The sequence below is a fragment of the Clupea harengus genome, chromosome 11 (assembly GCF_900700415.2).
Source record: "Clupea harengus chromosome 11, Ch_v2.0.2, whole genome shotgun sequence".
Lineage (NCBI taxonomy): Eukaryota > Metazoa > Chordata > Actinopteri > Clupeiformes > Clupeidae > Clupea > Clupea harengus.
In genome coordinates, this window is record NC_045162.1 from 18,599,796 (window position 1) to 18,615,621 (window position 15,826).

The following is a 15,826-nucleotide window of genomic DNA, read 5'->3' on the forward strand; positions in this document are numbered from 1 at the left end:
TTTCACAACGCTAGGGCTGTGACGAGAACCGTCTGACTAAAATAATACAAGCTTTGGCCCATTGACACCCACTCTTCGTCTTCTCTCTCTCTCGCTCTCTCGGCTTGAGAAATACCACCTACTGACTATAACCTTTAAATCCACCAGAGGTCACGCAGTCGTTCGCTAGCTAACGAGCATGTGACTAAGAAACGATGGCTAAATAAAACAGGGCGTCGATGAGAAGCATAAGGGCTTCATAAACGAGGCCCACCATTCGCTAATAATAATGACTGCAGCACCAGCTGTGTATGACACATATGCCACGAAGGCGAGCGGTTCATCTCAGGCCACGGCGCCCTGGGTAGGGAGCACGCCAGCCAGCCAACCAGATCAGGGGAGAGGACGAGGGGCTGGTGGATTCTGGGAGTCCAGGGTGGAGATGGGGAGTGGAGAAGAATCGAAGTAAGACTGAAAAACATTACCCCAACTCCAAGTCCCCCTTTTTGGTTCTGCACAAGAAAATCGGGATCGTGCTGGTTGGTCCCTGTTTTTCAGTTGGGGAGTTTTGGATGGAGAGAGAGAGAGAGAGGGAGTATAAAGGAGGGAGGAGGAGGAAGAGGAGGTGGGACAGGGTGAGATGGATGGTGAAAGTGAAATGGCGAAGGAGAAGCTGCTGGGAGTTAGTGGTGGTGGTGGGGGTCACCTGTTTATGACTGGATGGACCACACAGTGGTCAGAGAGTGGGAATGAGTCACTGACCTCTCCCTCTGCAGGTGGGAACCAGTAAACACATACCTGAGGTGACGCACCTTTCCGTTTCTCCATCTCCCACCCCACCAAGCCTCTCCCACACCCACACACACACCGCTCAATCGTTCCTACCGTATTTAAAAACAATACGCCAACAGCTTGCCTTCTGACTAATGAAAGCGAGTTCAATTCCCCTTTCGCAATGCTGGAACTGGTCGTGAAACCACAGCTATTTAAATGCAGGAAATCTTGATTTTATAAAAATGTGAATGTGATCTGCTCTGGGGACAGTGCGCCTGAGAGAAGAAGGCCTGGCAGGGATGCAGGACTGGCTCCCCTGGACTGATCCTGGAACAGCTGCAATTTTGTGTGTGTGTGTGTGTTTGAGTGTTGTGTGAGTGTAGTATTTTATGCATGTATTTTTATGCATGTGTGTGCCTTTGTCTGCATGTGTATATATACGTGACTTGTGTGTGTGTGTGTGTGTGTGTGTGTGTGTGTGTGTGTGGGTGCATGTGAGTGAGTGTTTGTGCATGCGTGTGAGTGTGTGAGTGTGTGAGTGTGTGTGTGTGTGTGTGTGTGTGTGTATGCGTGTCGGAGAAAGAGCAAGAGACAGAGAGAGATGTACTGGATTGTGCCCTCTTTGACACTAAGGTACACAAATAGCTCAAGCAATCCATCCTCTCCGAGTCGACAGACGGTGAGAGCGATTGAGATGGTGAGACAAGACAAGCAGGACAGGACGGAGAGACAGAGAGAGAGAGAGAGACAGAAGGAGTGTGGGGATCAGGCATGGCTCCCTGGGTTTGGAGACCCCCCTCCTCTCTCCATGTGGCTGCCTGGTAACTCTAGAGCCATGAGAAATGACTGCCGCGCTCCCCTCTCCCCGCTCCGCACCGCTCTACTTGATTCCTCTCCTCTCCTCTCAGCTCCGTCCTCTGTGCTTCACAGGGACTAAATGAAATTCCTCCGCGGAACAGCACAGCCAAGCTATTTCTGTTTTACCCTGGGTTTTATGAGCGCATTTCCGTTCCCTGTAACTGGACTTTTTCGGCCTTCGAGAAATCCCATAAAAAATGAATTAATTGAGTCCTTTTGAAGTCCCCCCATAAAGAAAAGCAAATAAAAGCACGCAGCTCCGGGGGCTGAAATCAATTAAAACTGGGAGCACAATGAGCTGGCTAATGACAAAGGGCTCTATTCAAAATCCCCCCACCCCCCCACTCTGAACACACTGGCTTACTGGTGCATGAGCATTCGTGTAAAACACATGAGGCAATAGTGTGTGTGTGTGTGTGTGTGTGTGTGTGTGTGTGTGTGTGTGTGTGTGTGTGCGCATCCGTCAGCTTCATAAAATGGATCCAATGACTAATATTTAGGGCTCAATCACTTCTTCGAGAAGGCCTGGAATCTGATACTGGGCCCCACGACACTGGTGCCATGCCTGATCACATCTCTCAGTTTCACAGTGGTTGAGGATACACAGATACACAGTTTCCAGGATTCCTTTCTTCTCCATACGAATGAGCTAAGCCTTAGCTTGCATTACATCTACTACTCCCAGCGATGTGTGCAGTACACAACCACAGTAGGCTAAATGACCATGGGACACTGGAGTACAGGGGACGAGTAAGAACAGATGAAGTAGAAGAGAGGTGGGTGAGAATGGACGACACTGGATAAAGAGTTAAGAGAGGCGGGTGAGAATAGATGACACTGGATAAAGAGTTAAGAGAGGAGGGTGAGAATAGATGACACTGGATAAAGAGTTAAGAGAGGAGGGTGAGAATAGATGACACTGGATAAAGAGTTAAGAGAGGAGGGTGAGAATAGATGACACTGGATAAAGAGTTAAGAGAGGAGGGTGGGAATGGGTGACACTGGATAAAGAGTTAAGAGAGGAGGGTGAGAATAGATGACACTGGATAAAGAGTTAAGAGAGGAGGGTGAGAATAGATGACACTGGATAAAGAGTTAAGAGAGGAGGGTGGGAATGGGTGACACTGGATAAAGAGTTAAGAGAGGCGGGTGACAAAGGAAAGGAAACATAGAAGAAGAGAGGCAGAAAGGAGAGGAGAGGAAGAAAGACTGTGACTGATGCTCATACTCTCTAAGGAGGAAAGGCCCAGTTGCTATATGTAGAAGCTAAGTTGTAATTGGTACCTACGTGGAACTACTGGGGCTGTAGCCTGACCAGCTGCCAACCAAACCACCATGAGACACTTAAGAGAGTTTCGGCAAAGGAGGTGACAAGATATCAAAGAGAGAGACAGAGTGACAGGGAGAGACGGAGACAGAGGGAGAGAAAGGAGCATGCGTGGGAACAGAGGACGGTGCGTGAGGGGAAGCAGGCAGCCGGCCAGCGGATGAGTGACAGTAGGCCGTCCTCCTTTCAGCGCCCACTCCGCTGCTTGGCCCCCGCACCTGATTCCCGTTAAAAGACTTGTCAATAGCAGACGTCCCCGCGCCAGAGCAGTAGAGGGGAGAGAGAGAGACATAGAGAGAGAGAGAGAGAGAGAGAGAGAGAGAGAGAGAGAGAGAGAGAGGAGAGAGAAGCTCCAGTATGTGGAAACCACATGTTCTTCTGGGCTTCTCCAGCGGGTCATCCGAGCGCCTGTCCTGGTTGCCGTGCCTGCTGGTGGAGGCTGCTGATGTCTGATCTGATCTGCCACTGCTGATGAACTACTCTGTTACCAGGCCTCTGGGAGCCCCAGGCATCCTCGCAGACAGGGAGCTACAGGACACAGGTGTCAGCTTGGAGCTACCAGCAGCGCACCATTTTCTCCATCTTTCCCTCTCTCCTTGTCTCTCGTTTTTTTTCTTTTCTTTCCCTCCCTCCCTCATTTTCCTCCCACTCCTCTTGTATGTCTCTTCCTCTGTCTTTCTTTCTCTTTATCTCCCTCCCTTCCTCCCTCTCTCTGTCTCTGTCTCTCTGCTGGTCCCATGCACACAGGGCCCTGGGTCCTTCTGGCAGGCAGAGGGTTATGGAGTTTGCAGCTGCGTAGCCGGCGAGTGTCGGATGGGCGCCAAACATCTGCAACACCTTGTAACCTTTCAGAGTCTCTGCTTGGACACGCCGGGGGCCAGGAAAATGATTGAGATGAAATGATTGAAGGAATCCAGTAGTGCAGAAAGAGGGGGGGGAGAGAGAGAGAGAGAGAGAGAGAGAGAGAGAGAGAGAGAGAGAAAAGGGGGTGAGAGGAAGAGCTGGTGGAAAGGAGAGCTTCTGCTGCTGAAGTTGGCAGGGTGTGTGTGTGTGTGTGCATGCGCGCGTGTGTGTGTGTGTGTGTGTACGTGGAAGGGGGAAGATGTTCCCTTCTTATTTGGGCTGCCAAAATCTAACCTCATCTTCACAAGCGAGACACGTCCAACGCAGCTGACACGTCGGGGTCAAACCCCGCTGTTTTTTGTCCCTCGGAGCCTCCATGCTGAGCAGCACATCATAAAGATGAGCCGAACATCCACTGAACCTCAGGAAGCCCACATCTGCCTGCGCCCAGAGCCAGGCCAGCAGCTACAATACATTTCACTCCGTCACAAAATAGGCCCTTTAAACGTCAGCTGTCAGGCCAGCGGTGAGCGACTTTAATGTGTTTAATGACAATAACAGCCGCGGCGTCCTGATCAGTGGAGAGGAGACGCAGAAGCGAGGAGGACAGGCAGGAGAGTTTACACTCTACTGTAAATCCCCCCTCTGCCGGTCCAGAGGAGGGAGGGCGGGGGGGGGGAGCAGATCCCAGAACAACAGATGACATGAAAGCTTGTGTAAAACCTGTCAGACCGGTGAAGGACGAACGCAAAACGGGCCTTGTGAGAAAATGACCGTTGTGCTTGACGTCCACATCTGGAAAGACACTCATCAGGTGAGTGTGACAGGTGCCCACTAGGGGTCGGGGTGATTTCCATACCTTAAGTCAGAAACCGTCTCCACAACGCAATGGGCGCAACGAGACCTGTCCACACAGTTCTAGAGAGGAACAGTGTAAACAGTGTAGTGATTCAGTGGTATTGAGTATAATGGCTGAGAAGTGCAGAGGGCCTCACCTGCAGCACGTCGCCCAGGTCTGCGGTGCTGATGTCGGGGTCCTCCGTGGTGTTGAAGGGGACCGGAGTGATCCGCACGAAGGTCAGGACCCGGGGCTCCGGGTACCTCCACATCATGACCCCAGGGCTGTCGTCCGTCTCGCTGTAGAACACCACCTCATGGGCACCAGGCAGCTTCTGAGAGGCTGTGGGTGAGATGAACGGAGATGAATGGAGGGGAAAAGAAACAAAAGGACAATCAATACTAATAATTATACAACACCAACAACAACACCCACCACCACATCATCATAATAATCAATACTATGGTAAAGTGAAAGTACAGTGGTCAACAGGGACAGGATGCTATATGGTGTCTTGCATATGTATGTGCGGGTAGATCGAAACCTACTGGTGTTGTTTGGCAAACTGCCACTTCTCTGACCAGTGCCAGACCATACTGCATATGGACTACTCCTTTACATTTTGATGCAAACTATAAGAATGAATAAATGAACTAATCAATCAACCAATCAACCAATCTCTCTCTCTCTCTCTAGTGGTCACCCAACACGCAGACTACTAATCAGACAACTAATCCAGACCCAGTAGCCACTACTGTCATGGCTACAGACGGCAAACCGCCTAAAAGTGTTCCTGTGTTCCAGCTGGCAGAGATCAAGGTTAAGCAAAGAAAAAGGTCATAGGTCTAATTCCCGGAGAGCACCCCTTCTGTTTAAAGAGAGTCCACAATGCGGTTTTGCTAAAGGTCGATGATATTTGAGCTCAACAGTCAATCAAATTACACCCTGTTAGGTGAAAATTCACTCAAGTTACCCCCGGACTCTGGAGTTGCATATAAGTATATTTATTCAACAACAACAACAAGCCTGTGGGGCTCACCCACGTCCTGGCAGGCCAGAGAGAGGACCCCTCCTCTCCATGTTCCTGAAGCACCATGTTGATCGGCTGGGATTGGTTCAGTCCGAGCAACTATGTTTGTTTCCCATTTACAGAGCCAGCACTGTATGAATACCGTAGTTTTGTTTAGCACATACACTGAACTGACAGCTAGAGGACCGTGAGGAGTCTTTCTGGACTTTTAGATAAAAAAAACAGCTTGAGATAAAAATGCAAAAAATGTGTGATTTATGAACACACAACTGCTCCATCTCCAGGGGTGCACGCCCCTTAACAACTACCCACTGTCACCACTTAAAAACACGACTACCCTAGTCCGTGCTAACTGACTGAATCACTCGAGGGCACCGAGCATCTGGACGAGGAAAGACAATACTGTATTTGTTGTTTCAGAGCATGGAGAAGGATGCTGACTCTTCAAGTAGTTTTATTTTATTTTTCCTCCTCTTCAAAACATGGCTGACACTTAATTGAAGTCTGTTTCATGTGTACTTAAAAGACCAAAAAAAAAAAAAAAGAAAAGAAAAGACAAGCACAGCAAAGCTGCCTGCGCTGCCCACAAGGGCACAAACAGTGGAGCTCTCATTGCAGAAAATGCCTTGCAGACCGTATAATTGTACCCCGGCTTGGGCAGCTTTCATGCACGCCGATCCTGCGGTCGCTGTTGAAGGTGCGCACCGTGCATTATTTTCTCGAAGCCACCGGCTTGTTTTGCTTTTTTTTTTTATGTGAAGGGAATGACTCCGGTTGCTGTGATGGGGTGTTGTTTTCATTGTGCATCTACTTTTGCTGGCTTCCAGAGGCCGCCTAGTCCAGCTGCTCCATCCCCCCAAGTACCCTCCGGCTGCGTGTGAAGCAGTACTGTGTTTTCCAGCACTCCGGATCCGGTCGGCAGCATGTTGCAGACAGATCTCCTCTCCTCCCTCCCCCTCTCCCTCTCTCTCTCTCTCTCTCTCTCTCCTCCCTCTCTCTCTCTCTTTCTGCCCCCACTACTGAACAGGCATCTCTTTCTCTTTCTCCACACAGCTGCCTGGCTTGCTTCAAAGAGAGGCGGAACAATGCAACAAACAAACCCAGTGGAGAGTTTCACCACAGAGGGCTGGGGAGTGTGGCAGCGGTGGTTGGGGGGGTGGGCAGCACTGGTATGGGGGTGGAGGGGGGGAGAGGGTGGCAGTATTTGCCGGTGGCTGTGGTATGGAAGTGGTAGTGGTAGTGGTGTGGGAGTTTGGGGGTAAGACAAGCCTAGAGGGTTCCACAGGCTGCCATTTTTGACAAAATGAAGGGCTGTTTAACACCTTAACTTCAACAACACTCAACCATTATCAGCATAGCTACTGAAACCATCAGTGTGCTCATCAATAAGGCTGCACTCACATTCAGAATTCAAAAGCTATTTGCCAGTTGAAGGTTAGCTCATCATAGCTCGCAGTGGTGACATGAGTCTACCATCTCTCTGAAATCGCAGTTGGTACCTGGGTCCTGGATGTACTGGAAGAGGCCTGTGCGGAGGTCGTCTGAGCTGTGCTCTGTCTTGGAGGGCTGGGGGCCGGGGGGTGACTGGGGCCTGGAGGTGGGGGGCTGCTCCTCGGGCCCAGGGTCGGCATGGGCGCTCTTCTGCAAGAAGCCCTGCAGGTACTCCTGGATCAGCAACAGGCAGTTCATGTGCTCCTGACCCCAGAAGACCTGCAGTAGAGAGAGGAGAGAGGAGGAGAGGAAGGGGAGTGGAAAGGAGAGGAGAATAGAAGAAGAGGGAACAGAGGAGAGAGGAGACGAGGGAAAAAGGGGGGATAGGATAAAGGAGGAGAGAGGAAAGGAGAAGATAGGAGGATTTGGAGGGGAGAAGGAGAGGAGAGAAAACCAAGTGGGTGACTCCCTCAGCATCAGCAGTGAGAGGCCCTGGCTGTTCCTGCTGTGGTGGGATTCCCCTTATCCCTCTCGCCCAGCATCCGGGGTTTGGCTTCCAGCAGCCGGAATCTCTGACTCAAAAACACACATGGTGCAAAGCTCGCAGCACACACTGTGTGTGCGTGTGTCTAAAACCCCCAGAAAACCGGAACATTTGGGGGATTTCTCAGGTTGTGAAAGGCAGATCGGAAGAAATACCAGTGGTTGGAGCTCCGGAGCTGATTAAAACGCTGCGGACGCCCCGTTATTTGCACAAGGAAATGTATGCTTATGTACTAAGCGTCAAGGCGTGAGGGGTCTGCCTGGGTAGCGGCATGCGATAGAGGAATTTTGGAAACCATCAAGGAGTCCCCCCCCCCTCCCAGGCGGAACAGTTGGGCTGGGGTTGGAGCTGGGGCGCATGTGGGCATTAAGAGGGGGACTTTTATTTGGTGCGTAATATTTCCACCCATCCACCCACCGGTGGAACGCTGGCACCTTCTCCTCCACGAGAAAAACACCAGGGAGGGCCAGACAGGCTTAAGAGAGCCAGACAGGAGGGGATGGTAGGTGAATCAGAGGCCCGGCTGAAAAACAAGGCCTCTGGGTCTCGGAGCCTGCAAGCTTGAGGCCGGGCTGGAGTGGGAGAGAGACTGGGGGCCCTGACTGATATACGGGCTGTGTGTGAGACAGGGCCAGGGTGGGGCACGATGACCTGGTGTGTGGTAGCACCGGTGACGTGTGTGTGTTTGGGGTGGGGGGAGGGGGGGTGCGGCGTGTAAGGATCCTGTACCATTGATCTAGGTGGGTATTCAGAGCAGGAGAGGTGAGGAGAAACGGCATCTGAGGACCTAGTAAAAACCGTTTGCTAGTGGGTGCTGATCTGTGTTTGTTAGTGGATGCTGATCTGTGGTTGCTAGTGGATACTGATCTGTGTTTGTTAGTGGATGCTGATCTGTGGTTGCTAGTGGATACTGATCTGTAGTTTCTAGTGGATGCTGATATGTGGTTGCTAGTGGATACTGATCTGTGGTTTCTAGTGGATACTGATCTGTGGTTGCTAGTGGATACTGATCTGTGGTTGCTAGTGGATGCTGATCTGTGGTTGCTAGTGGACATAAAACATAGGGGTCAACTTGACAGGACTCCCATGTTGATGTGCACACATTATCCAGAGCCAGCTGTCATACTTCATCATTCCAGAGCAGCGGTGGTTCAATCATAAACAAAACATAACAATCTTTATACTCTTGGTTGGTTAATCCAAAGTTTTCATTGTAACACAGCACCACATCACTCTCTCAATCACTGATTAGCACTGTTGATTACCCCATCTCTACATATCCTTTACTTTGAACAGTGGCTGACTAAAAGTATGCACATAAACGTATCCAGTAGCAGAAGCAGTACGCCCTGGGTAACGCTAAGCCTGTTCTTTCCCAGTACCTGCAGGAGGCCTCCCTTGAGGTCCAGCAGCAGTTTGGGTGGACCTGGCTCCGGTCCAGGGCTGCCACTGTGTCTGCACCAGCAGGCCTCCAGCTCCGCGCCGCAGGTGAGCGGCCCCAGGAGCAGCCGGTTCCGATCCCGCAGGCCCGTCTTCACCAGCAGGTCATCCACCTCCACCAGCAGAGACGCCAGCTGGACTGGGTCTACAGGGGACAAAGGGGGACATTTAATTCATTTATTAAACCAGTTCTAACTATTATGACCAGTTCTACACATTATGACAAACATTTAAAACACAGATAACAACTTAACATAGACAGACAGATACAGATGGACAGACAGAGAGACAGAAAGGAAGAAGAATGCCATGACGGGTATGATGGTGGGATAGAGATGGAGCGAACAGAAAGGGTGGGAGGATGAGCATAAGAAGAAAAAAGATCAGCCCATATTTTCATTTCTTGATCTAAAGAGGCCCACTGGACTTGAAGCTGACAGTGAGAGTAGGGGGGACAGTGATGGACGGTAATGGAGAGTGATGGAGCCTGACAGCCACACAGAGAAGGCACACATGATGGATGGCCTTGTTTACTTGTCAAAACAAGTTTAGGACAGGGCTGTTGTGTGACAAGCTGTTTGCACTGGGCCTGCAGACACTCTGTAAACAAGCCCAACTTCAGATGGAGAGAAAGGAGGGGACGGGGAGCGAGAGATCAACACTACTGTAAACACACGCCACTTTAAAGAGAGAGAGAGAGAGAGATGGAGAGAGAGAGAGAGTGAGAGAGAGATGGAGAGAGGGAAAACTGCAGAAGAACCTGAGGAGACAGAAGTAAGGATTGAAACAGAGTCCCATTGGAGAGCAAGGTCGGCTTCAGCACCCCATAAAGCATTGTGTCTGTTAACTCTGGGTTAGCCTGGGCCACTTCCCCGCCTGATGTACGAGGCCCTGTAGGGCGCTGGTGACTTAAGGACATTTGGGGGTGCGGGGGGGGCTTGTGTGTGTGTCCGAGCTGTCACCACTCACTCCTGTGGCTCAGTGCTCCGCATATGGATGCCCCCAACCCCACTCCCACCCCACGCCTCGCCCAGAGAGTGGGACGCCCCTCAGCTCATAAATCTCCAATGAGTCCTTGCAGGACACGCTGACATGCGCCTTCACAAGGAGCTGGAGACAAAGCTGCTGGACTGGACTGCTGTTCGGATCCCCTTTCTTTCTTCTTCCCTCTTTTTCTCTGTCATGTTCTCTTTCTGTCTGTATCGCTTCCCTTCTCCCCATCTGTCTCTCTTCCTCACTGGCTTTGTCTTACAGATCTCTGGCCTCTGAGTCGATTATATAAAACCATTTCTAAGGTTTTAGAATTTCACATAATGATTCTCAAGATCAGGTTTTATTTGTCAGTCAGTGAGTACACAATTAAATCCCAATCTGAATGTTGCTGTGCTCAAACTCCAGTTAAATTCAAGGAGGCCAAAGATATTTAAAAATGATTTCTTTCTATTCTCTCATCTTTTCTTTCTTTCATTTTTCTCTCCCTCTCTGTCTCTCTCTCCCACACTCTCAAATCTGTGTTAGAGTGGAGAGGTTAGTCCCGTGTCAGACTGTACCCAGGACCTGCTCCACAACAGAGGCAGCATCCCCAGCACTCCCTAGCCTGACTGCTGGCTCCGTGGAGGAGGAAGAACTTATTCATAAGAGTTGGAGACACTCTCACTCTCTCACACACACAAGATGAAACACGGTCATGCTTCGACGAGTGTGTTTATCTGTTTTTTTGAATGGAATATTTAAGACACTGTTGTTGTGTTGTGCTACACGGTAACCAGGCATAGAGGTTATTTATGACACCCCCCCTCACACAGAATCAAAGGAGAGAGACAGAGAGGGAGAGAAAGAGAAAGAGAGGAAAACAGAGAGACAGAGGGGGGGGGAGAGAGATGATGTCTTTGAGCATGCTTTGGGAATTCCCTTCTGCGCAGGAGGAGAGGAAGCCACAGCACGCTGATGTGTTTCTTCTCTGGCCACCGTGACGGGGTTCTTCCAGGATGCGTCATGTACTGTACCGTGCTGCATGGCCAGTCCGACCCCAGCACGCACTGTTGCGTAAAAACCCATCTGCGCCGATGACAGCCTTAATCATTTCACTAATTAGAGACGCTTGAAAGGAGAGAAATACACAGGCTTTGCCAGCATCACTGAGTGTATATGTCTCCCCAGGGGGAACCTCACTCTTCCATCCTCCTCCTTTCTTTCTTTCTTTCTCTCACTTTTTCTCCTGACTTCTGTACGTCCGCCTCAGACCTGTGGGCCGCAGCTGTGGGCCTGGCCATTAGGACGAAAGGCATTCGGGAGCGACGACGGGAGCTGGGGTTGCGCTTCAGACTCTGGCATTCCGACAAATTAGCGTGTGGTGAGCAGCGCGAGCGCGCTGGAATAACAGCAGCAAATTGCCCTCGTCCTGAAACTCCATATTTATGGGGAGCGGAGGCTCCAGGATGGACAGGCGGTTATCATGCGATCCTCCACCACTGACAAACAGAGCAGGGAAAAAAATTGGGAATTGAGGGGAGAAAGGAAGGGGGGGATTGCGGAGGAAAAAGCTTCCTGAATTTCACATCACCCAGCCTAAAGATTTTCACCACATGGTTGAAACTCAAATCCCCCTGGCACAAAAAAACAGAGAGGCCTGGCTGGTAATCTAGAGGGTATTAATGGTCCTCTCTCTGGGACACACCACACAGAAAAGACTTGGAAAGTGTGTGTGTGTGTGTGTGTGTGCATGTGTCAGAGTGTGTGTGTGTGTGTGTGTGTGTGTGTGTGTGTGTGTGTGTGTGTGTGTGTGAGAGAGAGAGTGTGTTTGTGTGAGTGTGTGTGTGTGTGTGTGTTAATGTGTTTGTGCCTGTTTGTGTTTGCTGGGACTGCTCTGACTGCAGCTTCAGCCTGGGCAGATGTCTCCGGTTGCCTCGTCTCAGTCTAAATCCATCACAAACACGCCATCAGTTCACTCTGCTGGTGCTGCTGACGTGCTGCCTTCCATTAGGCCCCCTGTATGGAAGGGCTTCATCTAACTTCAGTGGTTTTCTATGAGCAGGTTCTTGTGCAGTTCTGGGACAATGTATTAGCATGCCATCATCACACCTCTCAAGGGTAAGGAGTGTGTGATTTCAGCCCAGGTAGAGAGCTCAAAGCCCTAACACAGAACAGCATACGCTGGACACCATTCCATTACTCAAAACACAAGAACTGAAAACTGAAAAAAAAACTGAACATGGATGTCTGTCCACTGTTCTAATGACAAGACTGTTCAGAGACTGAGCTGACAGGGAGTTAGTGCAGATATCATCGGGACACAAAGACGTGCGAGTGTGTGTGTGTGTGTGTGTGTGTGTGTGTGTGTGTGTGTGTGTGTGTGTGTGTGAGAGAGTAGCTGACACAGTGGACAGCACTGCATACCTCATGCATTATCTCCTAAAGTGTGTGTAATTACTCAGGGTTTAGTTACGTCATGACAAACAAGGGGAAGCCAGTGAGAATGACTGTGACAGCAGTGTGTCATAATGTAAGTCCTACAGAGGTTTCTGAAGCACGCGCACACACACACACACATACACTCTCACACACACACACACACACACACACACACACACACACACACACACACACACACACACACACACACACAATGTTACACACAAAAAGACTGGGGTACAAGCACACACACATTGTGTGCTCTCACATACGTCTCAGTCATATTCACACTAACGCCCACCCAAAAGCATAAACACACAACCCACACACATACAGATACACACTCACTCACTCACACACACAAACATAAATGTGACACATGACACAGGTTGCCATGGTGACCTGTAGGCTTTATCTGTGTCTGGGAAAGCCATAAAGACACAGTGCAGGCCTGTTCCTCTGCTGGAACAGCTGTTGTGCTGTGGGGTCTGGGGTGGGGGTGGCGGCTGGGTGGAGGACCCATCTGAAGTGGCCCCGTCTTTCTCCACTCAATGTGTTCCCAGTTTGGAAAAGCTATCCCACTGGAGGTGATGTGTCCGACGGAAATGAAATGGATCCCTGTGGAATGGCGGTTGCAGGCGTCCAGGCCACCGAGCGGGGCGGAGAGAGACGGGGCTTAGCGTCTGACCCGCGGGGGCCTGGGACCTCAGTGGCCCGCACAGCTGGAGCCACGGCTGCACCGCTACCGCCGCCTACTCTATGATGTGTGTGTGTGTGTGTGTGTGTGTGTCTGTACACTCACACACATGGATATGCAAACACACAAACGCACTTGTGCACGCACACACACACATGTATGCGTATGCATACAGAAACACACACACATACTGTCATATTTATTTTACTGTCATACACATGAATACACACACAAAGACACACACACACACACACACACACACACACACACACACACACACACACACACACACACACAGCACAGCACAGCACAGCACAGCACAGCACAGCACAGCACAGCACACGCATACATAGCCACACACCCTCTGGGTACTGCCTTCAAAATATTAAAACACACACTCAGCACGGCTGGTCACTGTCTTTCTGTTAAATCTAAACACACATTTTTCAGCTTCGTGTTCTTTGCTTTTTACACACACACCCTCTATGTTCTACACACACCCACACTCACGAACATACTCACAAACACATACAGCTTTGCTTACATGTGAAGCTCATTGCTGGCAGTGATCGTCTAAAATGAGCCCCATCTTTGCCTAATCAGTCGACGTGGCATGATTTAGAGTGCGGGTTTAATTCTCGCAAACCCGTCTGACCACCCCGTAAATAATCTGGTCTGCCATGACAGAGCATAATCTCTCCAGAATCCGCCCAGTATTAGCCTACCACAGAAAGCCTTCAGGGCCACTTTACCTAGAGATAAAGTGCGTCCGAGGAGATGAGATATGTCAATGGGCCTATCTTAATTTAGATCTATGTTGCATTTGGGAAATAGGCGTTGGAGATTTACGATTCAAAACAATGTTCCGTTGAAAGTTTGATTGAGGGGAGGAAGTGGGTTTAAAAAAGAAACGTGGCACTACGTCCGTAGTGATCTCAGTTCAATTTCAAATGATAGTGATGCTTGACGAGTTGCACACGTGGTTTTCTGCTGAGTGAGGGGAAATGGGAATCCTGACTGCAAATTTACTATTTTGGTTAACAGTCCATACGCACTTTTTTGCTTGCTGTGCAAAATAATATTGTACACCAGTATCCATGCAGTAAAACATAATGATATAGGCCTGGGATTATCAACTTCCCTTATAATCTTTGAATCTAGAGAAAGATTTTAACGTTAAAGCTTAAAAAACACTAACATCTTTGTGATAATTGAGGATTAAATCTCAGCCTGTTTATCTTCCCCAGATCTATCAAGTCCACTGTTAAATGCCTTCATGTATTATGTACTTAATACTTCATTAACTGATAAGTACCACATACACAAGTAGTGTTATTACAAGAAGCACTAGCAGTTAGTGTTATGATTAGGTTTATAGATGTGTTATAAGCACTTAAAGCAGTAATAAGGCGCTCTGTTCCAAAACTAGCATGCTAACTACCTAAAAGGCATGAACAAACCCTTGCAAACACCACCAACAGCCCAGTTGACACTGATAGAAGCTTGCCAACACACTAACTGGTGTATTTTGGCAGTATAGCTGGCAATGTCATGCTGTGAAAGCTTTTCTTCCATTTTTTGCAAGGTATTCCAGCCCGGTACACAGAACTACATAGGGCATATCCTGGATGGCTAGTGGGAAAGACACAGCTATTTATCTGTCCTTCACATGACCATATACTATCGACGATGGTACCAAAACTAGTAGCCTATTAAACCATACCATACCAAAAGTGAAATTGTTGCATAGTGTTACTTTAAGTATGTACATGTTATTAGTTACACACTTACTACATATAGTACTATTTGTTACTTACTTTAATTACACTGGTATAAGGACTCTTCATGCAAAATGTCTCTGTCCAAGCCCAGTGTGTGCCAGTGGCGTCTGGAGGTCATTAACGAAGGCATCCTATGAAAACACTCAGTGCAGTCTCACCGCCTGTGCCTCCGATATTACAGTCAGTCCAGAACATGGAGCTGCTTTGTTAATGGCCTGTTAGAGGGGGATACGCCATCAGCTTGCATTTGCCGGCAGAAAGTGACGAGGCCGGTGTCTCCTGCCAAAGGAGTGCTGAGAGCGTTGTTTCATCGCCACGCCTGCACCAGGCCAGCAAACAAAAACGCATGTGACGGGGAACCCAATGCCTTCCTCTAACTGCAGTAAACAAACAGACATCAAAGAAACTCTATCTGCAGCGCTTCGTGAAACAAAACAACAAATCAGAGAGGGGTCTGTACATGCGCGCGCGCGTGTGTGTGTGTGTGTGTGTGTGTGTGTGAGTGAATGAATGAGTGAGAGAGATTTGGAGGCATGGGGGAGTGAAAATGGGAGAAATCAAAAATAAAACTAACAGTGCTGATTTCTTTGATTTCTTAATGGATGGCACATGAGGAAATCACCAGCATAGGGCCGGCCCACGCTGCTCCTTTTGGAATGGTGTGTGTGGGGGGGCTGGTGGAGATGGGGGGCTGTGATAGCTCACTGAAGGATTATGACGGGTGGAGGGGGAGGTGGAGCACAGGAGGGTGGTGGTGCTGTTGGCTCTTATTACAGAGATCCAGACCCATCTGTTCCTTCCTCTCCTCTGTTATTTTTTCCCTCTTCTCTCTCTTTTTCTCTCTCTCTCTCTCTCTATCCCTCCTTTATTTGA

General features: G+C 49.4%; 1 protein-coding gene across 1 annotated transcript in view; it reads right to left on the bottom strand.

The window, feature by feature from the left end:
* LOC105896139 (vacuolar protein sorting-associated protein 13B) overlaps nt 1-15,826 on the bottom strand; it is a 338,344-nt gene that overhangs the window by 60,302 nt on the left and 262,216 nt on the right. Inside the window, 3 exon segments of the mRNA XM_042709212.1 lie at nt 4,777-4,961; nt 7,149-7,359; nt 9,007-9,209. Coding sequence (XP_042565146.1) covers nt 4,777-4,961; nt 7,149-7,359; nt 9,007-9,209 — 599 coding nt within the window.